This window comes from Arvicanthis niloticus, chromosome 3 (assembly GCF_011762505.2).
Source record: "Arvicanthis niloticus isolate mArvNil1 chromosome 3, mArvNil1.pat.X, whole genome shotgun sequence".
Taxonomy (NCBI): Eukaryota; Metazoa; Chordata; class Mammalia; order Rodentia; family Muridae; genus Arvicanthis; species Arvicanthis niloticus.
This window is the reverse complement of record NC_047660.1, coordinates 34,192,861-34,216,697: the sequence shown is the minus strand read 5'-3', so window position 1 is coordinate 34,216,697 and position 23,837 is coordinate 34,192,861. Positions and strand designations below refer to the sequence as shown.

Here is a 23,837-nt window from a genome sequence, read left to right as displayed (position 1 = left end):
ATCCATAAACACATTAACTGTTCGGTTTGTTTTTCTTATAGCTTATCTCTTGCTATCGTACAGAGATTAATGATAAATTACTTTTTCAAAGTCCCTGGTGCAATACCTTCTGGGAGGAAGGCAAATAATAAAATCTGGTGTTCCAATGAGTTTTCTAATTTATATAGCCACTCATCACAGATTCCCATCTTGCATTCAAATAGTTTCACTTTCCCATCATCAAGATTCAAAACCTATCCTGAGGGAACTGAATTTAAATAGAGCATTGTCTCATAATCAAGAACAAGTATGTGGCACTTATTCAAAAAAAAAAAAAAAAAAAAATAAAAAGATGCAAGTTCTTTGTGCCTCCAGACTATGCATACTGTTCAGCACAGCTGGGACGACAGTGTGGTATAGACGTCTGTCTTAGGTCTTCTGATGCTGCAACAAAATACCATGACCAAAACAACAAGCTGGGGAGGGAAGGCTTTATTCAGCTTCCACTTGCTCATCACAACTCAGCACTGAAGGAAGGTAGGACAGGAACTCAGGGCAGGACCTTGGAGGCAGGAGCTGATGCAGAGGCCATAAAGGGGAGCTGCTTCCTGCCTTGCTTCTCAGAGTTTGTTCATGCTCCTTTCTTCCGGAACCCAAGACTACCTGCCCAGAGATGGCACCACTCACCATGGGCTTGGCCCTCTCCCAGTGATCACTAATTTCAAAAATGCCTTACAATGGGATTTCATGGAGGCATTTCCTCAACTGAGACTCTTGAAGAGGAATTTTAACCAAGCAACATGACTGTTCTGCCAAGGGATATCCAAAGACCTAGGTCTGTATGATCCTGTTGGAATGCAAACCCACCACACAGCTTTAATACTTCTAGCTAGAATACAAGCATGCCCTTAGTACAACCTTTCATCCCAAACAATGAAGGTACAGTTAGTTTGTAAAAGGATGTAGTCATGTTTGAAAATGGCATCTAATTGAAGAGCAGAGAAAGTGACAAATCAGAGTAAAGCTTAACAGAATGAGTCAAAGATGGGATACACCCAGCTCTCATGAGAACAGACAGGAAAGAGGTGACATACAAGCTAGTAGCACAGAGAGAGGAAGACAGGAGGCAGTTTACCATGAACGTTTTACAGAGACAGATTGCAGGTGAAGACAGAATAAACCTGAGAATGAGAAGGAGCCAGAAGATTAGAGCAGATTTCCGGAGTTAGTTTGAGACCAAGCAGAGCAATTCAATGAGAAGCTGAGAAGCAGAATTGAATCAGTCAGCTTGGAAAGGAGTTTGGGCAAGAACACCTGACTTGAACCAGCCATCCTGAGTTCAAAAAGAACTAGAAAGGGTGAGTTTATTCAGCAGTGAGCCTCCAAGATGACAACTACATCTGGTGAATAAAAATTACCTTTACATACTCTAGCTTAGGTCAAATTGACACACAAAGTCAGCCAATACAGCCACTAAGCTTACCAAAGGCTGTTACCTCTATTTTGTTTACAGGGGAGTTGTTATTTTCCCCATAACATGGAAAGGCAGTAAAGTCTCTGTATTAAGTAAACTATCTGAGATTTAAAAACAAAAAGAATAGTTTCTGTTTTACTCAGGTGAAATCACAACACATTCTGATAACAAATGCTTTTATAATGATTATCAACTTCTTAATAAAAGTTTAGAGCAGTTTAGGTTAGCAGGAACAGGCAGAAATGATACATAGACCAACATCCCCAATCTGTATGGTATCCCAGTTCTTTAGTCTTTGAAGTACAAAAGTATCTTTAGGTTTCATAACTTACATTTTTTGAGTTAGAAAAGTTACTTTCATTTCTACCTTCCAAGTGAGAAAAATAAACTGCACAGTACAAATTCTCATTTCATACCCAGTATCACTGTAATGATAATGAGGGAAGGGAGGAAAGGGGAGGGAGGGAGAGAGGAGAGGGGAGAGAGGGAGGGAGGGAGGGAGGCAGGGAGGGAGGGGAAGGGAGGGAGGGGAGAAGAACTACAAGAGCAATTGAGTAATGGAATTTGCTGCCAGACCAGAGTTTAGTGACTGGGACTAAAGGCTTGGGGAGAAATGATATCCAGCAGTTGTCCTCTGCCCTACACATGTGTGCCACGGCACACACATACATACATAAATAAAGCAATGAAGTTCTTTTCCCATGAGACTCAGGCAGAGTCACACGGGGACAGGGATTCAAACGGGGAGCGTGAGGCCTGCGCCGAAGCCATGCACCACAGCTCATTCGCTAATGAATGAAATTCTTAAAATAATTTAAAACAGGCAAATAATAAAAGTATATTAGGTAAAAAAGTTAATTTCTAAAATAATAAAATAATGATTTTATTATTCATAATTTATAAAATAATAAAATAATGATACACTTCTGATTGAGCAACCAAACTTATAAAGCCTTTGATTAACATTTAAAAAAAATTGTATAAAAGCAAAAAGGAAAAGAGGGCATGGGATAGGGGTTTTCTAGGGAGAAGATATGGGGAAAGGGGATGGCATCTGAAATGTAAATAAAATATCCAATAAAAAAACCAAAACAAACAAAAAACAAAAAAAATAAAAAAATAAAATTGTGCAAATGCACTTCACTTCTCCCAAAACACACCACCATGATCAGCAGTACTGTGACGACTCCAACAAACACATATCCTATTAGAAAATTAACTAAAAAGATACTAATGCCAAGCTCAATGTAACCAATTCACAAATTAAATCCCAGTTATGCTTAGAGGTTCACCTGCTTCCCTTTAAGTTTGCTTTTACAGATATTATCTATAGAAAGGATGGGGCTTCACTGAGACTTTTGCAGACGCACAGCAGGTACTTTAATTGCCCCATGCAATCCTCCCAGCCCATCCGCCTTGTCCCTCTTTGCATTCTTCCTGTCTTCTATTTATCTCCTTCTAGGTTCCACACAAGAGAAAACACACAATACCTACTTTATGCTTCTTGTTTCATTTCCCAAAGCCAGTGTTTTGTGGGGTATTCCTACACGGTTACAGCCCCTCTGGACTCTGGCCCTCCATCTCTCCCTGAATATTCCTCTAATAGCTGAGACTTTACTTCTAACGTAGCTTTTCCAGCACACATTTTATCTCATACTTTTCTAGCCAATTGAACATCATATGCTTTGTTATCCACAACATGACAAAATTCCTATACTACAAAAAACCATCAGCTTCCAAATTCCAAATCAAAGGCCTGTCTTACAGCCTCATGTTCACCCCTCCATAGCTTTCTTACTTAATGTCATGATCAGTGCCATCGTTTTAAAATGTAAAAAAAAAAAACAACTAAATACTAAGTAAATAATTTAGAATATCCTCAATCACATAAGAAATAATACCAAGAACAAGCAAATAGTGCTAATTGAAATTAACAAACTTTTACACATTAATGAAAACCATCAGCTAAGTTAAGAGACAATATATAGAATGTGAGAGAATCTTTACATGTCCAGCAAGAATATAATATCTAGAATCTATCACCAAGTTCAAATTTAAAGACTAATATCAAATTTTCTAATCAACAAATGGATGAGAGCAGTGAACAGACATATCGCCAAAGAAGAAATGCAAAGGTCAAATAAATATTTAAAAACACACTGAATATCCTAAGGCAGCAATGGAATGCAAAATCAAGCTGTGCTGAGATTATACTTCACTCCTGGTAAAATAGTTTACTGTCAAAAACAAACAAACAAACAAACAAAAAAAACAAACAAAAAAACCAATCAATTCTAGTGTGTATGGTTAGTAAGAGAAGTCCTTAATGCTGCTGGTGGAGTATAAAGCAGGGCAGACACTGAAAATTCATAAGGCAGATTCTCAAACTAAAAACCAGGCCAGAAAGATGGCTGAGCAGGTAAGATATATTCTTCCAAGACTGATAATCTGAGTTCAATCCATGAAATCCACATAGAGTAAGGAGAGAACTGATTCTCAGAAACCCAAATGGTACACCTATATCTTTCTCCCTCTCCATCTCTTTCTCTCACACACAAGCACACATGCACGTGTGATCGAATACACACACACACACACACACACACACACCACAAGAATCAAAAATCCTTGTGAAAGAGGAGTCTGAAAATTGAAGAGCCAGAAGTAAAAGAAAATTACAGTGAAGTAGTGTTCTCCAGATACAGGGTAACTGTTCAAACAACCTCGCAGTCGTTGTGGACAGCATGTGCAAGACTTTGACAGCCAAACAAAATCCCAGAATGGATGAAATCAATGGGACAAAGTCTCACTGCTTAGCTGAGGAGCTGCTGACAATTGAGAATGGCTAAGGGAGTGAGAGTCAGTTTTCTTTCAGGGCGAAACACCTGGTAGATCAACCATGATCCAGGAGAAGGTCCCACAGCCAAGAGAATTTGGTCAACATCCTCTGGACCCCATGCACTTAAAAACAAACAAGCAAGGGAGACAGGGAGATGAGTACATAGGGATGTGGAAACAGATGGGAGACAGGGTATGATTAAAATGTGGTGCATGAAGTTCACAACCATTAATGTTTATTTACAGTTTTTTTCAAATTAAAAGTTTTCAAATGAAGTGCATCTACAGCCTTGCCAAGCATATATTTGTGTATTGTGATGGTTTATTTTTGTTGACTTGACACAAGCTGGAGTCTCCAGAACTGAGAATTGCTTCCATCAGATGGGCCTGTGGGCATATCTGTGGAGACACTTTTTAACTGGCCGTCAGTCTACCTACTTTCCACAGCAGACAGAATAAATATGTCACAGTATGCCTACAGTATGTCCCTCAAAAGTGTTAGGTTGTGGAGAGAGGGAGCTGAACAGAACATGGTTAGACTTTCTGGTGAGAAACTTAAAACCAAACTATCCAACCTGGATGCATAAAGTATGCCACCAATAAAAACAGGAGACCACAACAAAGACAAAAAGTCACAGAGAAAAGAGACCTTGAGGAGTTAGTAGAAAAGTGTCGGTAAAATTTCAAGACTAGGTCATTAAATGGTGTGCAATCTCTGAGAGTTCTGAGGAAAAGCATACTAAGAAAGTAATATACCAAGCTGGCACTTTGAAAAACCCAACCAGCAACTATATGAATTATTAAAAGAAATGCGGATTATAAAAAAGAAATACTAGGCAAAGAAATTAAGTTTGAGTCTACTGCAGTTGTCAAAGCAATGATAGGGTAAAGGAGAGGATACCATAAGGCAATAAGGATAGAAATCCAAAAGACTCTGTAACTGAGCATAGGAAATTTAAACTAAGCAATGGTAGAGAATGCCTTTAATCTTAGTACTCAGAAGGCAAAGGCAGGCAGAACTGTAATTTGAGCCCAGCCTACTCTAAAGAGCAAGGGGAACATGAGGCCTCTGAGGCAGGAGAGAGTGAGCAGGTGGGGGAGCACCCTCAGAAAGGCAGGGGAAGGGAAGAGCAGATAGGGGGCTTGTGGAGGGGAAACTGGGAAGTGGGGTAACATTTAAAATGTAAATAAATAAAATAACCAATAAAAAATGAAAAAAGAAAAAGAAAGAAAGAAAAAGGAGGGGAATTTTCAGGGCAGCTAGAATGCGTCAAAAAACAAAGCAAAAAAAAACAAACAAAAAAACAAAAAAAAAAACAGATCTCAAAGAAACAAACATTTTTAAAAGAAATGAAATTAAAAGAAGAAATTAGGAAGCACTGTATTTTTAAGCTAAATACAAGTGTTTTGTTGTTTATAGGTGATAATATCACAAAAAAAGTTAAAAATAGCAAACAGAGAAAATGTACTATTAGAGAAAAATTGTTTTCTTTAATTAACATTAATTATTGGACACAATCTACTTATGAAAGAAGAGGTATATTGCTCACAGCTTCAGAGGCTCAAAGTGCAAAAGATACAGAACAGAAATTATGATGAAGTTCAACCCGAAGCTCCAGGCCCCGAACCGACGCAAGCCAAAACAGGCTTATGGAGCAGTCAGTGTCCTACCAGGGAACACCAATCCCTTTCTGAACTTAGTCGAGCAACACCAGGAAGCGCAGGACTAGACCTCAGTTCTGCCACCCACACAGTATTAACCCCAGAAATGGGACCTCAGGCCTTACCCACTGGAGTTTTTGGACCGCTTTACCCAAGTGTGTTTGGCCTGATAGTGGGAAGAAGCAGTGCTACTATGCAGGGACTACAAATTTTCCCTGGAATTATAGATAATGATTATCAGGGTGAGATTAAAGTAATGGCACAGGCAATTCAAAACATAGTCACCATTCCTACAGGAAAGAGGATAGCTCAACTATTGTTACTTCCATTGTACCCTACTAATCACAAATATAAGAATCCTAAAAGAGGGGATCAAGGTTTTGGTTCCTCTGATGCATACTGGGTACAGCCTATAGTTAAACAAAAGCCTATGATGACAATTTGGCTAGATGGAAAGGCATTTCAAGGCTTGGTTGACACAGGAGCTGATGTGACTATCCTAAAACAAAGTGATTGGCCTGCTACCTGGCCTCTGACCCCAACCTTAACCAATTTAAGGGGTATTGGCCAAAGTCAAAATCCACTACAAAGCTCTAAGGTGCTAACGTGGAAAGATAAAGAAGGAAATACAGGAAATATACAACCCTATGTCATCTCAGGCCTTCCCATTAATCTCTGGGGCAGAGATCTGTTATCCCAGTTGGGATTGATTATGTGCACCCCTAATGAAATAATCATTGCTCAAATGGTAAACTCTGAGCCTTCCTCAGGCAAAGGATTAGGAAAAGGTGAAAATGGAATTATTCACCCTACTGAGGTTTATGGTAACAATGAAAGAAGAGGCTTGGGGTATTTTTGATGGGGGCTACTGATTCAGCTGCACCCCTAGGACGTTGTGCAGATCCCATCACCTGGAAAGGGGACTCGCCCGTCTGGGTGGATCAGTGGTCCCTAACCACCGAAAAATTACAAGCTGCCCAGTTGCTAGTGCAGGAGCAATTACAGGCAGGACATTTAGAAGAGAGTAACTCTCCATGGAACACCCCAATATTTGTCATTAGGAAAAAGTCAGGAAAGTGGAGATTGTTGCAAGACTTGAGGGCTGTTAATGCAACCATGATTAAAATGGGAGCCTTACAACCTGGGCTGCCCACACCAGTGGCCATACCTTTAGGTTATTATAAAATAGTTATAGATTTAAAAGACTGTTTTTTTTACTATCCCCTTGCATCCTAATGATAGAAAATGTTTTGCTTTCAGTGTTCCCTCTATAAACTTTAGGGAACCTATGAAAAGATATCAATGGAAAGTCTTGCCTCAGGGTATGGCTAACAGTCCTACCTTGTGCCAAAAGTTTGTGGCTTCTGCCATAGAGGGTGTTAGAACTATGTGGAAGCAAATCTACATGATTCACTTCATGGATGATATTTTGATAGCTGGAAAAGATGGAAAACAGGTACTCCAGTGCTTTGATGATCTTAGAACAGCTTTACAGACTGCAGGGTTACAAATAGCACGAGAAAAGGTGCAATTACAAGACCCATATACCTATTTAGGATTTCAGATTAATGGTTCACGTATTATTAATAGTAAAGCCACACTGAGGACTGATTCCCTTAAGACACTTAATGATTTTCAAAAACTATTGGGAGATATTAATTGGCTACGACCATATTTGAAACTTACAACAGGAGAATTGAAGCCTCTATTTGATATTCTCAAGGGAGATCCTGACCCTAAATCTGGCAGGGCTCTAATGGAGGAGGGTAGAAAAGCCTTACAGAAGGTAGAAAATGCAATTTCATCTCAATTTGTAACTCATATTAATTATTCTAAGCCTTTATATTTTCTTATTTTTAACACAAAATTAACTCCTACTGCAGTTTTTTGGCAAACTGCACCCATATTATGAGTTCATCTTCCCTCATCCCCCAAGAAAGTTCTTAATCCATACTATGCAGCTGTAGCAGATATGATTATGTTAGGCAGAGATAACAGTCAAAAATATTTTGGAAAAGATCCTGATATCATAGTACAACCCTATACAAAGCATCAGGTTGATTGGCTTATGCAGAATTCTGAAGTCTGGCCTATTGCATGTGCTTCATTTGCTGGTCAGGTAGATAATCATTATCCACCAGATAAATTGGTTCAGTTTTGTAATCATCATGAATTTGTTTTTCCATCTCGTACTGCACATGAACCTATCAAGGAAGCATTGCTAGTTTTCACTGATGGTTCCTCATCAGGAACAGCTGCTTATGCCTTTAAGGATCAAGTAATCTCTTTTGCTACATCATCTGTATCAGCTCAATTGGTTGAATTACATGCTGTTATTGTGGTGTTTCAAGCATTTCCAAATCAAACTATTAATATTTATACAGATAGCTCATATATAGCTCAGTCTATCCCTCTGCTAGAAACTGCTGCACAAATAAAGCATTCCTCAGAAGCAGCTGATTTGTTTTTACAGTGCCAACAATTAATTCTGAGGAGAAAGTGTAAATTCTTTATAGGACACCTGAGAGCCCACACTGGGCTACCAGGTCCTCTCTCTGAAGGAAATACCAAGGCAGACCTAGCTACTCGAATAGCTGCAGTTACTTTATCAGATTCGCAATCTAACTTGGATAAGGCCATAAAGGCTCATGAGTTACATCACCTTAATTCTAAAACTTTAAAAGGTATGTTTAAAATTACCAGAGAACAAGCTAGACAAATTGTCAAACAATGTCAATCATGTGTTAAACTTTTACCAGTTCCTCATTTGGGTGTAAATCCAAAGGGAATGATACCAAACAGTATCTGGCAAATGGATGTTACTCATTATAATGAATTTGGCAAGCAAAAATATATACATGTATGTGTAGACACATACAGTGGTTTCATTTATGCAACATTACAAACTGGAGAAGCAAGCAAGCATGTGATTGCTCATATGCTTGCTACAATCGCTGTATTGGGTGTGCCTAAACAGATAAAAACTGACAATGGCCCAGGTTATACAAGCTCCAGTTTCCACCAATTTTGTGAAAGATTGGGAATACTACATAAAACGGGTATTCCATATAATCCACAGGGCCAAGGTATAGTAGAAAGGGCACATCAAACCATTAAATGTCAAGTTGAAAAAATTAAAAAGGGGGAATGGTACCCTACCAAGGGATCCCCCAGAAATATCCTTCATCATGCACTCTTCATTTTAAATTTTTTAAATTTGGATTCTGAAGGAAAATCTGCTGCAGATAGATTCTGGCATCCTGATACCAAAAAGAATTTTGCAACAGTCCTCTGGAAAGACCCATTAACTGGAACCTGGAATGGGCCAGATCCAGTGCTTATCTGGGGAAGAGGTTCTGTTTGCATATATTCCCAAACTGCAGATGCTGCACGTTGGCTGCCAGAGAGACTGATTAAACAAATAGACAACAATAACAAATCCAGGGAGGAGAAACCCCCTGAGAAGCATATTTTTTTACATCACCACCCATATCTCCAGGGTGGCTCTATTGGACTCTTGATTCCCTGACTTATGATTTAGTGGGGAACTAGATTGTTTTAGATTTAGTGGGAATTTAGATTGTTTAGACCCAGGAGAAAACCCACTACCACAGTTACTATAGTTGTTTTTTGGGTTTGAGATTGACTAGAGCAGGAACAGGGATTTCCTTAGTTTTCGTTAGATCAAAGCTATGATCAGTTTTGTATTTCTATAGATTTAGATTCTAATATAAGACATTTATAAACAGAATAGAAGAGGCTTACACTTTTTACTCCTCTGATAGAGGGAGTTATATGTTGCCCTTTAAAAAGAGTGTTGCTGTCATACTAACTATTCAGGCATTGTTAAGTCTCTTGTCTTTTGGGTCCATGCGGTTCAACAAACTGATGGCTTTTGTATGAGATGCTATTCAAATGAAACCCACACAGGTCCATTATTATAGGCTGGAAGTAAGGGATTGTAAAACCTCTGTCATCAAGACTAATGAGGTATATCCCCTAACTTACGTGCTAAGCCGGATAGTCAGTGACGGGTAAGAGAGCATACCGAGACCCTTGCCCCTAAAAGAAGGGAGGCCTCACCATCCTAAGACAGGAGCTCAACCAATGGCTGTTGAGTATCCAAGGACGGGAAAGGGAGGCTGGGGTCCTTTGCTCCAACCTAGGACAGGCACGGTTTCCGTAAGTTTTCCCAGCCTTCCCTTTTAATAAAAAATTTAAAAAGGGGGACCTTTTGGGGGCCGACTTTTAGCAGAAAGTGGCTATCAGCTTTGCAGCCATCTTGAGCCATATACCCTGACATGAGATTTAAATTACAATAGCCTACAACAGCTGAGAACACTCGGATAATCTTGGTTTAGATACCTTGAGATTAAAGGTGTGTGAGATTAAAGGTGTGTGACTTAATAGTATACTTAGAAGTATAGAGATCAGAGTTAGAGACAAGACCTAAGGGCATGATTAAAGGTGTAACTTAGAGGCGTGGCTTAGAAGTGAGACATATAAAAGGCAGAGACAGAACAGATCAGGATTGAGATGATAGAAGACATTAGTCAGACTATAGAAGACAGAACCAGAGATCAGAGAATATAGACGGAGATCAAAGACTATAGAGGGATCATCAGAGACGAATCTCAGACATTAGGTAGAATCTGCCGTCACCCTCGCTCTTGCTGAACCCCGACCTAAAGACCGGAGCGGAAGCTTGGGCCGGGATACAGTGGCCGCCCAAAAGTGGGTCGGCCCGGGCCTCAACATTTTGCTCAGGCCGAGACATTTTTTGGCCACCCCAACGTGGGACTAGTGCGGTCCTCAACAAAAAAACAGATCTCAAAGAAACAAACATTTTTAAAAGAAATGAAGTTAAAAGAAGAAATTAGGAAGCACTGTATTTTTAAGCTAAATACAAGTGTTTTGTTGTTTATAGGTGATAATATCACAAAAAAGTTAAAAATAGCAAATAGAGAAAATGTACTATTAGAGAAAAATTGTTTTCTTTAATTAACATTAATTATTGGACACAATCTACTTATGAAAGAAGAGGTATATTGCTCACAGCTTCAGAGGCTCAAAGGGGAAAAGATACAGAACAGAAATTATGATCAAGTTCAACCCTTGGTTCCATCAGTTTGTGGTCAAGGGCAGTCATGAAAGCATTGTGTGACGCAAGCAGACAATTAGATGGAGAAGCAGCAGCATAGGAGAGGAGAGGAACTGGGCTTGTCCCTTTATCTAGGACCCTCTGCCTCAAAGGAGAACCATAGGATGAAAGAGTTAAATAAGCCTACTGGGTATTGAACTAAATGCCCTCTCAGTAAGCTTCACCACTGCCCAACCTTTTATACCTAAGTTATGTTAGCCACGTTAACAGAACTCAACTTGTAAGCTCACAAAACCTTTTCTAACTAACTTTTCACTCCTTTAAATGTATAATTAAATTCAGTAAATATTTATTAAATGATGAGCCAACTCCTGCCAAATCAAAACACTGAATGACTACATCAATATCACTGATTAAATTTCTCAGCATACAAACTCCTTTCTCATTTTTACAATGAAATCAAATTTCACTACCAGAAAATGTAAGCTAAACTAAACAAACCAAACAAGCAAACTTGCTGTCAGAGTAACAACAGGGAGGTTTTCTTTGGAGGATATAAAATACAGACAGAAAAGATTTACTTGACGACAACAGAAAAAAAATCAAGTGGATAATAATTAGGATAGTCTATAAAACTTATTAAATTGACTAAGTGATACAAAAATTATCAACATTTCTTACTAAGAGATAAATATCCATTTTCTCACTTACAACAGAATTAAATGAATTATAAACCTTGTTTGGCATTTTTATAGTATCTCCAATCAAATCCCAGTAGCCTTGGGGATAAACCTGTGTCTCCTAAACTATATCTTAGAAAACTGGTGTGAAAGTGCTCTTCCCTGAACTCCTCTCAAAAAAAAAAAAAAAAAAAAAATTGCTAGAGCAATATTATACTAACAAAATTACACTCAAAATGTCAAGAAATACAGTTAAGGTTGAGTTTCTGCTTAATTTCATTGCCTGGGGTAAATGTATTAGTGCCTCTGTACAAGAAGGTTGATAATTCAATACACTCTATATACTTTCTGACATCTCTGCTCTTCATTTTTCAAATTTATGCACCTAAATAAAAAATGTACCTAGAAACTATGATAGCTTCCTGCCTAAAGCAAAGTATTTACATGTGTCCTTACAAAGCGATCAGAGCAAAGTTTCTGCTGATGTATACAAGATGGTATGGCACTAGAAATCTTTTATGAAGCAAGAGTATTTTCTGAATACATGTAATGCATACAACTTCTGGCTTTAAAAAGGCAGCTAACCTTGAACAGGGTCTTTTACTTACTTAGCTTGCTATTTAAAAAAAAAATCTATCAAGTACTTTGTATTCAACTCTATTGATATTCCCTACACATCAACAAAACGTAAGTACAGTCTCTATTATTCCTGATGTATCTGCCTCTAATACTTGAAACTTAGTACTACATGCATGAAAAGTGCAGGTACTAACTAAGCTTACAATACAGTGCTGGCTGACAGAATGGTCACACTGTATCTAACAGCTATTAACCACTGCAGATCATTTGGAAGTTTAAATAATCTAACCATTTCATTCCTTCACCAAACCAAACATCATATTCATGGCTCTAACCCTAGTGTGCTGCTGGCTGTGTTTGGTCAACTTGACATAAACAGGAGTTCTCCAGAAACAGATAACCTCAACTGGGAAACAGCCTCCATCAGCTTGCCCTGAGGGCATGTCTGTGTGTTATTTTCGAAAATTGATGGCTGATGTAGGAGGGCCCAATTCACTGTGGCAGTACCAACCCTGTTCAGGTGATTCTGGGTTTTATAGGAAAGCAGGCTGGGTTACCACTGAGAAGTAAAGTAGTGTCCCTCCCTTGTCTCAGCTGCAGTTCTACAGTGATAATTTCCCTCAATAAGGAACATATAAGACATAATAAGGAACATATAAGAGCCCTTAATATTTCTCATGTTATTGGTCAGTATTTTTATCACAGCAAGAGAAATCTAACCAGGACACCTAGCAAGCAACCAATGGTCTGAAAGGGTTTGCTTGATTCTAACCCTTAGGGCATCAAAAACATCATAAACATAAAATTCAACAGAAGTTCTTTAAATTGGAAGAAGGTTCAATTTGCAAATTCTGTGTGCTCACCAAGTTTACAGGAAAGTAGAGATCTCTCAGGCACTCTGAGGCCCTACTCCGTTAACAAGGTCTACTTCATGAGATAGTGCCTAACATAAAGGCTCAGAAGGACATACCTATATGGTTTGGTTTATGACAGTAGTTACTGTTATTACTTTATCAACATGAGAAGCTAGAGCCAAGAATTCAACTCTGAATGACTACTTCAAATGTCAATCATCCAACCAAGAAGCTATCTAAAACAGAAATCCTAAGTCAGTAAAAAGAAGACAAAACTGCACAAAAGAAAAGCAAAGATGAGCAGAGTCAGAAAAATTGCTAGACTGAAGCAACTGAAGCTGGTGGTATACCATAGTTTGTTCTTTTTATTTAAAGAAACAATTGAGACAGGATCCATCTGTGCTCTTCTGGTTGTTGGGGAACACACTGTATACATCAGGTCATCCCTAAAACCAAGATCTGTCTGCCTCTAGGACCACACATGGCTATTTAAAATATTTTTTTTAATTTTTTGAGATTAGAAGATATACATTGTCTTCCCCCTTTTCTTCTCTCCAACCATTAATTCATTCACTCATTCAAGAATTATTTGTTTGCTTATAAAAAAAGAACACAAAAATTGTTCATTCTGTAGAGTGTAAAGAAAGAAAATAAAAGTTCCAGGTTCAGTCTGGAAGAATACCTAACACATCATATGTACATAGTTAAACATATGGCATCTCTGATGACAATATAAAGCAAAAAAAGAAAGTAGTAAGGTGGAGCATATTTCCAACAACGAACTGGTCTAGCTAGTACTCCCCGGGGCAGCCTCTCACACAGCATGAGGGACATGAAATCTGAGGCAGTAACAAGCAACCAGAAGAGGTAGTGCCTGCAGCAGCTCCCACACAGGCCTGCAGAGGAAAGCAGTTACTTACTTTCTTGCAATGTTCTGATGCTTTCTCTTCCCATTCTTCTAGTTTTGCCTGATCTATGCAAACATCTAAAAGTAGAGAAACAAAAATTAAATTGAAGTTTTATGCAAACTGTTGATCTTATGAAAAAAAATCACAGAAAATATAATCAATAATAATGTAAGAAGTGGAGGAAAATAGCACAATGTTACAAAGAGGCTCCTTAAAGTGTGATGCCAGAGGAATTCATATTGAACTTTAAACTTCCATCAGGGAAGAGGAGATGGATCAATGATAACATGCAACATGGAATGATTTCCATTAGCAATGTGGATATGGAAAGAAGAGATGGTAAGACCCAACACCAATCAGGAAAATAGGCTGGAGTGAGAAACAAAGTTAGGAGAAAAGATGCAACTGACAAATATTTCTTTTCCCAACTACTTTGATCATATATAAATTCAGTGAGAAATAATAGCAAAAGGTATGTAATCCATTATGTGTAAAGTCTTGAGAGTTCCTTACTTCCTGACCATCCTCCAATCTCCTTGCACAAACGCCTGACATGTTTTAAAAGCCTTTTTCGATTGCTGGTTATTTCTCATTGGGTTGTATTAACATTTAGTAAATGCTGCTATTTAAGAAGATAATCTGTGGAATGATTTATAAATGAAGTTTTGGAAGAGTTATAACTTTAAGATCCATGAATGAGGTAGCAATGTTAGTAGATCTTGGTTGTCTATGCTAAGTCTGTATCAGCAGGCACAGGTCATTAGGAACACTTTAGTTTGCTGAGCCATGCACAACTTCAAAGTATTGACATCTCTCTGTTTACAATATTGAAAGAATCACATAGGTTAATACCCTCAATGACCTTGGAAGAAAGGAAATAATTTAGAATTGAGTTCTATCAAACTAATAGTTCATACAAGCATTCAAAATTCAAATTCTTACTTAAATGTTCTAGATCTTTGTATCTACAAGAATTTCTGTTGATCATTTTCACTGAAATACATCTTTACTTCATTTTGTCTCTTAATAAGTGTGCACGTGGATCCAGAGGGGTGGCTCTGGAGTCATGAGCACTTGCAAAAAACTCAAATTGGAAAGTGAATTAATGTGTGGTGTATGCACCAGAGTTTATATAGATAGATCCACTTTCTTATAACTTTAGTTGCAGTTCCAGTGACCATTTCTTTCCTCTGCAAGCTCCAGGAAAGCATGAGGTACACAAATATACATTTGGACAAAATTTTTACACATAAAATAAAATAAATCCTAAAAGTGGGCTGCACCCTTGAAGTTGCACAAGGAGTTTAGTTTCTATGACAGGGAGGTAGCTGGAGAGATGCTTAGTGTCTAGGAGCAGCTGCTATGCAATCATCATATAAGAGTCGGGGTCCTAGAACCCAGATAAAAGTTTCCCATACATGTATGGAACCCCGAAAAGCAGGAGAATAAAGACAAAAAAGATTACCAAGGCTTGGTGACTGCCAGCTGGCCACAAAATGCAAGTTCAGGTTTCAGCAAGAACCTCTGTGCATTTATCCCTACGCACACCAGTGCATACACAACACACTCACTCACAAATATACACACTACACCAACACAGAAATGATCGAAAGAAAGTAAAAAGGCCAGTTCTGCTTATAATTCAAATAATGTCTGTTTTCTCAATGTATTCTGAAATACACATATCCCACTGCATAGCACAGAATTTTAAAAGAGCATACATACATGCATATGAATGAATATTTAATAAATTAATATAAGTCAAAAATTCTCAAATTCCTTGTTCCAGTGTACAGAAAGAAAAGTATACAATGACTATCATTAGGGTTTGGTGCTAACATAGTGATATCAGGAATCACCTGTTTTACAAACCATTGTTTGGAATCATCAGTTCTAGATACCAAAACACAAAGATTGGTATGAGGTTGTTATGAATATAGCTTTGACATTTAAGACTTCATGATAGAAGATCAAGAGTTCTAAGGACATCTCCAGCCAAATGAAGAAAGCCAGTATCTTAGAGCTAACCCATGGGACTAAATTCAATATAGGTCTACTTAAATAACAAAGAAATACTCACCTACAAACTGACTTAAGTCCAAATCTAGTCTTTTTCTGTATGTGAAGTCAGGGTCCATTCCATCTCTATGCAATACAATCTGTGACACACACTCATCAATTAATTTGAAGTACTGCTGTCTAAAACCAAAAAGAGCATATATATATAATCAATAAATAAATAAAATATATACTCACTGAATAAAGGAGCAGAATTTCATATCAAAAGAATATACTTGATGAAGGCTGACTTCAAATTTAAAATTATACTCAGTATAATTCACGTGATGGCATAACATAGCATGGGAAAGTCATCTATCTAATAACATCATGACATATTTTAATGACATGTCAGGAAGTACACTGTAAACTGAGGGTAATTTTCTTAAAAAAGTCAGACATTTATTTCATTGATTTTCATTTAAAAGACATACTATTAAGAAGTAAGAGGTACTTGAAGCCACCCTCAGAGCACAGCTACTAAATGGCTACCAGGAATTCATCTTATTAGTATAAGCCCATCAAAAGTCTTCTCTAAGAATTTCTATTGGAGCTTCTTAATATCATGTTGTAGAAAGAAATTCAGAATTGATATCTCTAAAGGATATGAAACCAAATTAATATATCTTAGTCAAGGAAGAAAATGTACAAAGATCAAAGTTTAGGTAAAAGCTTCAAAAGAATGGATGTGCTATTGATATAATTCAATCCACTTGGGAATCATATGCAGAGACTCAAAGCCAAACAATAGACAGAGCTGGAGCAAGTGTACTGAAGGGGGGGGGGGGAGAGAGAAGGGTATTGGGGGCGGAGATTGAAGGATCTGGAGGGGTCAAGAATACCACAAGAAGACCTACAAGTTCAACTAACCTAGACCATTGGGTGCTCACAGAGACTGGACCACCAACCAAATAGCATACAGGGACTAGACCTAGGCCCCCTGCACAGATGTACCAGATGGGCAGCTCATTCCTCATGTGGCTCCCCTAACAGAGTGGGGACAGTCTCAGGCTCTGTTGTTTGCATTTGGACCCACTTAACACAGCTATACTCCTTTATATGGTATCAGTGGGATAGGATGCCCTTAGTCATGCTGTCTTAATGAACCAGCAAGGGTTGGTAATCATGGGGACCTTTCCTTCTCTGAGGAAAAAGAGATGAAGGAATCGGGGAGGGGGTATGAGTCAGGGCCTGGGAGGAGAAGAAGGAGAGAGGTCATAATCACACTGTAATGTGAATAAATAAATTAATGAAGAAAACACAATTCAATCTATCTGCATTTCTAACAACTTAGGAATATCTCCTTAACTTTAGGCAATGTGAAGAAAATATGAAAAATAAAAAATAATAACTTTTAGTGCAAAGGCAATTCAAGCAGCAGGATGGTTTATAATAAGGAACCCTACATCCCCCATCACTTGTGAATTGATTTCCTTTCGTGGTGATTTATAAGCAGCTTTTTATTTTTCTCCAAACCATATTCTTCATATGTGATGGCCCTTCTGGCCATTTCAGCTTTCTTCCCAATGAACCATATATTAGTACTACTATCTGTGTACTAAAAACTTACACCTAATGAACCATTTATAATGCTGAATAAAATTGCCTCAGCTGAACACAATAACAATAACCCTGAATTCATGTGAATTCATGGGGGCTCAGGCGTCATTTACCAACCAGAGGGTGACAGAACTAGCCATGTGATGATCAAAAACTGCACAAAAATTCTTTATACAGATGTTTCATGCCAATTTTACATAAATTTAGAGTATAAATATAACATTTATTAACAGGCTACCCTATTATTTTTAACTTAATCAGTTAGTAGATTCAGGTAGCGCTTATTAGTGCTTAAATATTTAATCTCCTTCATTTTAAACAAAGTAACAAAAAATGGCACATTAAACAACAAAACAGGTTACAGGTCAAGTTGAGAATATTTGCAGGAATTACAATTTCAATAAAAAGTGAAGTGTGAAATACACCAACTATAAAGAATGTAAAGTTTAATTTCAACTTTTCTTCTATGTTGTAAGATGTAGCAAATAACTCTGATATCACCCATAGGTATGCAACCTAAATAAGGTTGTCCTATAAATCCTATATGAATTACCTATGGGAAGACTAACTATCTCCCATAATCTACAAACAAAATTGGTAACAATGATTTTATACTTGAAGACTTAACTGGAAATTCTTAACTAATAAAAGTGGAAACTGATATGAAAACCATTTACTGGGCATACACTGTGTGTCAAGAATTCAACTCCAATTTTCCTCACATAACATATTTAATCATTATAGTATAGTCTTTTGGGTACTCATGTCTACCTACAACCACATTATGCTCTATGTGAAGTAAACAAAGAACAATTTCCAAACTCAGACAGCCAAGATAAAATCAGGTTGAAAAGGCATTTGTATAATTTTCCTGATAGATTAAAAGCATTAAACTTGCAAATATTAATAAATAGATTCAGACAATTTAAACACTACTAAAAGCAATTATTAATACTCTGTCTATGACTTATAACATCAAATCTATCAATAGCATCCTGGTGATTAAGAAACAACCACAAAATATTACAGATGATAATAAATTAATAAGCTGTCAATGGTTCCCACTTTTTTCATTTATTATAGATTGCAATTACATAATTTCTCCGTTTTCCTGTGTCCAAACCCTCAGATATAGCCTCTTTCTCTCTAAAATACATGGCCTTTCTTTAATTGATTTTACATGAAGTATAAATATACGTGTACACACAAACACACATAGAGACAGACATATATACAGACCCACAAGCAGACTTCTGTGGGGAGCCTACAGAAAGCAGCTATCATCCTTGCAGCCATCCTGAGCCATATACCCCATAAGAGATTTGATTACATTAGCCTACAACAGCTGAGCACACTCTGATAACATCTTGTTTTAGATACCCAGGATTTTCCCTTGGGTGTGTGAGACTTAAAGGTGTGTGACTTAAGAGCGTGACTTAGAGATCAGATTTAGAGACAAGACCTAAGGGCATGACTTAAAGGCGTGACCTAAACGAGAGGCTTAGAAGTGAGACATATAAAAGGCAAGAGGCAGACAGAAGAGTTCAGTACAACTTGGAGTAGGAATTAGGCATTAGGACAGTACAACTTGGAGTAGGAATTAGGCATTGAGGAAGAATGATTACTAGGTATTAGGCACTAGGCACTTGGAGGAAGAACTTGGAATTAGACATCAGGCACTTAGCACTTGGAATAAGTAACTTGGAACTTTGAGGCACTAGGGACTAGGAACTAGGGACTAAGAATTAGGGACTAGGAACTCAAGGCTAGGGACTTGGAGAGAAGAAGAGAGACTGAAGAATAAAAGGGACTGAATCACACTCTGGTCTCCATTCTTCAAGTCCGTCCCCACTCTCTCTCTTGCTGAACCCCGACCCCACAGACCTGAGCAGCCTGGGGCAGTGCAGGCTTTAACAATTTAGCCTCCAAGGCTTTTGGCACTGTGGGTCCCAACACTGATAGCGCGGTCTGCAACATTTTGGCCCCCAAACATGGGGCAGCTCGGGCCGCAACAGACTTCTAAATATAACCTGATTAATCTGCATGTTACCCACATGTAACCCAGTGGATCTACAAAACACTCCCACACCTAAGGTTCAGGGATCACTGTGGAAGGCGAGGCTGAAAGAGTGTAAGAGCCAGAGGATCAGGGAGAGTGCTGGCAGATTGTGTGTCCTAGGGACCTCAAAATTTATACCTATGAACTCTCACAAAGACTGCCTCCCTGTAAACAAGAAAGAACAATAAACATGGCTTCAACTTTCATTCACAGAAGAGGATACAACTGTGAAATTTCTGGAATTGAAAAAGGCAACAGTAATGGCATTGTAGCCACAGCTACGTAAATTCATGCCTGAAGAAAACAACAGTCTTTAGATCACTATCATAAAAGAAAGAAAAATAATTTATCTGAATAAAGTATCAGTTGAAAGGCATAAGTACTAGTTTTATCAGTTAAACATTAGAATATAGCTTCCCCTTACCTTATAAAATGATCATTTCGAATGAGCAGAAGATGCTGAAGAATAGAAACAAAATGTCCCTCTGCTCTAGTTTCCTTAACTGTGTCCCATACCATACTGTAAACATCAGATGCTTCAGTGAGCTGATTAAGGACCATATGAATGTATTCAAACCTTACACCAAACAGCTAATATAAATAACACAGTGTATGCTTTAGGAAGGCTGGAAAGACTTCTGTGCAAACAACTGTCTAGTAATGATTGTTTTTAAAGGGCTACCTAGGAATTGAGTGTAGAGACACCAGAGATGGCAAGTTGACATGAAACTTTTTCACCCTTCACAATCAACTGTGCTAGAAAATACAGTGGGCACACAGCCAACAGCTTGTTGGAAACACCCACTAAGTTCTAAGAATGTTCTGAGCAACAAAGGAAGTGCATCAGTGAGAAGCCGTAGCACAAAATAGGATTCTGGTGTGTCTCATAAACAGTCCAGATACTTGCACACCCATCAACTTACATGAGGCCTCAAAGGTATTGCATCCATTGTAGAGAAAGAAGGGTTCAATAGGTGGAGGTTATCTCAACTCCAGTACTACAAAGAAAATAGGCAACAACCATATGGACAACAGATTGTACACATAATGTACCTATCCAGTCTAAGGGCAGTCTTCCTTTCCACAAATACACAGACAAAACAACAAACTTAAGCTATTAAAAGAGTGACATTTTTATACTACATACACATTTGATTCCATGTTTCCATAGAAGGACTTAAATGTTTCATGGGGTAAAGTTCATTACTATGGATGTCAGAGTCATTTTAGATCTCTTCTGACTGGGACTCAGTGCAAAAGGATATTCAAATTCAGCTCTAATGTCTTCAAGGCGATGGGAGAACTCGCTCAAATCCTCTTCTTTGTGCTCATCAAATACTTTAAGTTGTATATCCAGGCCATCGTTCTTAATCCCCTTTAAGTTCTATAGAAATTAGATAAAAATTATGATGGATTATGCTTTCAGTATGGGTAAATTGTCAATAACATAAACAATAAACCAATCATTCAAGCCTGACTTGCAGAATTCAAACACTTAAAGTGTTAATACTTAAATCTTACCATCTATATTTCAAAACTAGATTTTTATACTCAAGTCTTTTCCCGCAGATAAATTATTCTTGAGAGTAATTTATCTAAATTTCCCCCACTCAAGTACACTTCTAATTTAAATATTAATGAGGAGACTGCAGGGCACTTACTGGCAATATCTCTTTCAATCCACAACGCATAAATTCATTTCTGAGGTGAAGCCTGAAGTCCAAATCATCAGGAGATGTAACAAGGGCATTTATGAGCTGCATACAAGCTACCTACAACAGATTACACGGGAGACATAGAAAGGGTTTACAGCATTGAAAACAAAAGGAGCAAAAGGAAAGAAATCAAGCTTCATTCCAACGATTATCAAATATCTCTCACAGGAAAGCCTAATAAGATAAATAAGTAAAATATTTATATATATATAAATATGCATACACATATAAAACAAAAATTTATAGTTTCAACTAAATTCTCATTTATTTGCAGAATGATATGCAGAAAACCATTTTCTTTTCACAGAAACTTCATGTAAATATTGCTGAAATTCTTGCCTAATACCATTCTAAGCACATACAATACAAATAGAAAATACGGTAAATAAAAACTATATGCATGTGAATAAAAAGAAAAATAGAATAGTACAATAATTTTCCATTCCTCTAAAGAAGCCAAATTCCCCCAAACCTCAAGTTCAACAAGATCCTAAATATGGCTGATAAGGCTACTATAAAAATGAATAAAATAAACTGGGCACACGGTGGGGCACATCTTTAATCCCAGAACTCTGAAAGCAGAAGCAAGGGGAACTCTGTCAATTCTAGGCCAGAGTGGTCTACAAAGCAACTTCCAGGACAGCCAGGGCTATTACACAGAAAAACAAACAAACAAACAAACAAAAACGATGGATGGATGAGTAGGTGGATGAGTGGGAGGGGAGAGAGGGAGGATGGATGGATGGATGGATGGATGGATGGATGGATGGATGGATGGATGGATGGACAGATGGATAGATAAATATATAGATAGATGCATAGATACATAGGTATATAGATAATAGATAGGAATAATTAAATAAGGTGAAAAAACTAACTGGAATTGCCTAAGTAAGGATTGTCAGGCAATCACTCTTATACTTCCTTGAAAATTCAAGCTGAATGCACACTGTATTTACGAACAATGTAAATTATATAGTTACCACACCCCATATTAGGTTATAGAGGTAAAGTAATCAATTTTTTCACTTTGAAGTGAAGCATTCCTACTTTTATATTCCTGACTTTTTAATCCCGGGATAAAAGACACCTTATTCTATCATCACAAATCCATATTTTAAAAGGGAAAAAAAGTTTTTTTTTAGAGAAGCAATGTATTTTTGATGTTGTGGGTAGTGTTACGCTTGCATATCCAAATGCTACCTCAAGTCTAGCAACAACTACTCAACTACCTATCAGAGACAGACAGACAGACGGACAGACAAAGACAAAGAGACAGAGACAGAGAGACAGAAACAGTGAGAGAAAGGGAGAGTAAATAAAACAGAAAAACTTTACTAATCCCATGTATAAACATACTTATATAGTTTTAATCATTTTTTTCTCATCTAGGCTGACAATGCTTGCTCCAAGAGGCAAGGACTCCCTTTAAAAAAAGTACAATAGCAAACATGAGAAGACCTCTTTTGAGTAGGACTGTCAAGGAAGTCCTAAAACATGCAGCCTACTGATGTTGCCCTTGGTTGCCCTCTACAAGTGCTGAAGACACCATGCAGTTCAGAAGCAGGTTCCATGAGACACCTGAGATGGAACTGACTTGAACATCCCCTGCCTGAGGACTAGCTGTCATGGTAGCACAAGGCACCACACAAAATTCCAAAGGAGGGGGGCAGCCAACAATTTCACATTCCTGTAAACCACATAAATGAACTAAATGGTACTGGAACCCAAATTGTGCAGTAGTGACATTCAAATGTTGATGACAACAAGTGGATCTCTAACTGGAATTAAAATGTACTTAACAAGATGTAAACCATGCCTGTTACCAAAAATCTATCCAAGTAGTCAGTGCTAGTGAAGTAACAGCCATTGGAGGAGATCTAGAGCCACTAATTTACTAAAGCAAACTAATCCCTAACAACAATCTAAACATCAGTCCTTATTATCTACAGGTAAGTGTTGTTTTCACCCTTCATCAGGTAAAATTCTCTTTGCAACAGATGGAAACCACTACCATAAACAAACACACACACACACACAAAAAAAAAAAAAAAAATCACAACTAATCAAAATAAAAAGGTGTAAAGCCCAGCACCAGTGGATATACCCCAAACTCACTCCCACACCTAAGGCACAGGAAATGCATCAGAAGAAGGGACGATGGAACAACTGTAAGAGCCTGGAGCTCAGGGAGCTTCTTCTGAGAGTATCTGGGAATGTCCCAAGCTAAAGTCTCATCAATAAGAATGTCCAAATGTAAGCCATAGAGGACAGTAATGGAAATGACAAAATAAATAGTAAAAAGCTGACTAGGACACAACACTGTTCAAAAAACCATAGGCAAAGAAAGGAAAGCTGGGAGAACATGAA

At 37.8% G+C, this 23,837-nt stretch overlaps 1 protein-coding gene across 1 annotated transcript in view; it reads right to left on the bottom strand.

Moving 5' to 3' along the window:
* Positions 1-23,837, bottom strand: part of Diaph3 (diaphanous related formin 3) — a 475,947-nt gene that overhangs the window by 288,883 nt on the left and 163,227 nt on the right. Inside the window, exons 10-14 of the mRNA XM_076930674.1 lie at positions 21,414-21,524; positions 21,018-21,136; positions 20,177-20,293; positions 16,156-16,274; positions 14,088-14,152 (exon numbers count right to left, since the gene is read on the bottom strand). Of these exons, the coding sequence (XP_076786789.1) occupies positions 14,088-14,152; positions 16,156-16,274; positions 20,177-20,293; positions 21,018-21,136; positions 21,414-21,524 (531 nt within the window). The remainder of the gene's footprint in view (positions 1-14,087; positions 14,153-16,155; positions 16,275-20,176; positions 20,294-21,017; positions 21,137-21,413; positions 21,525-23,837) is intronic.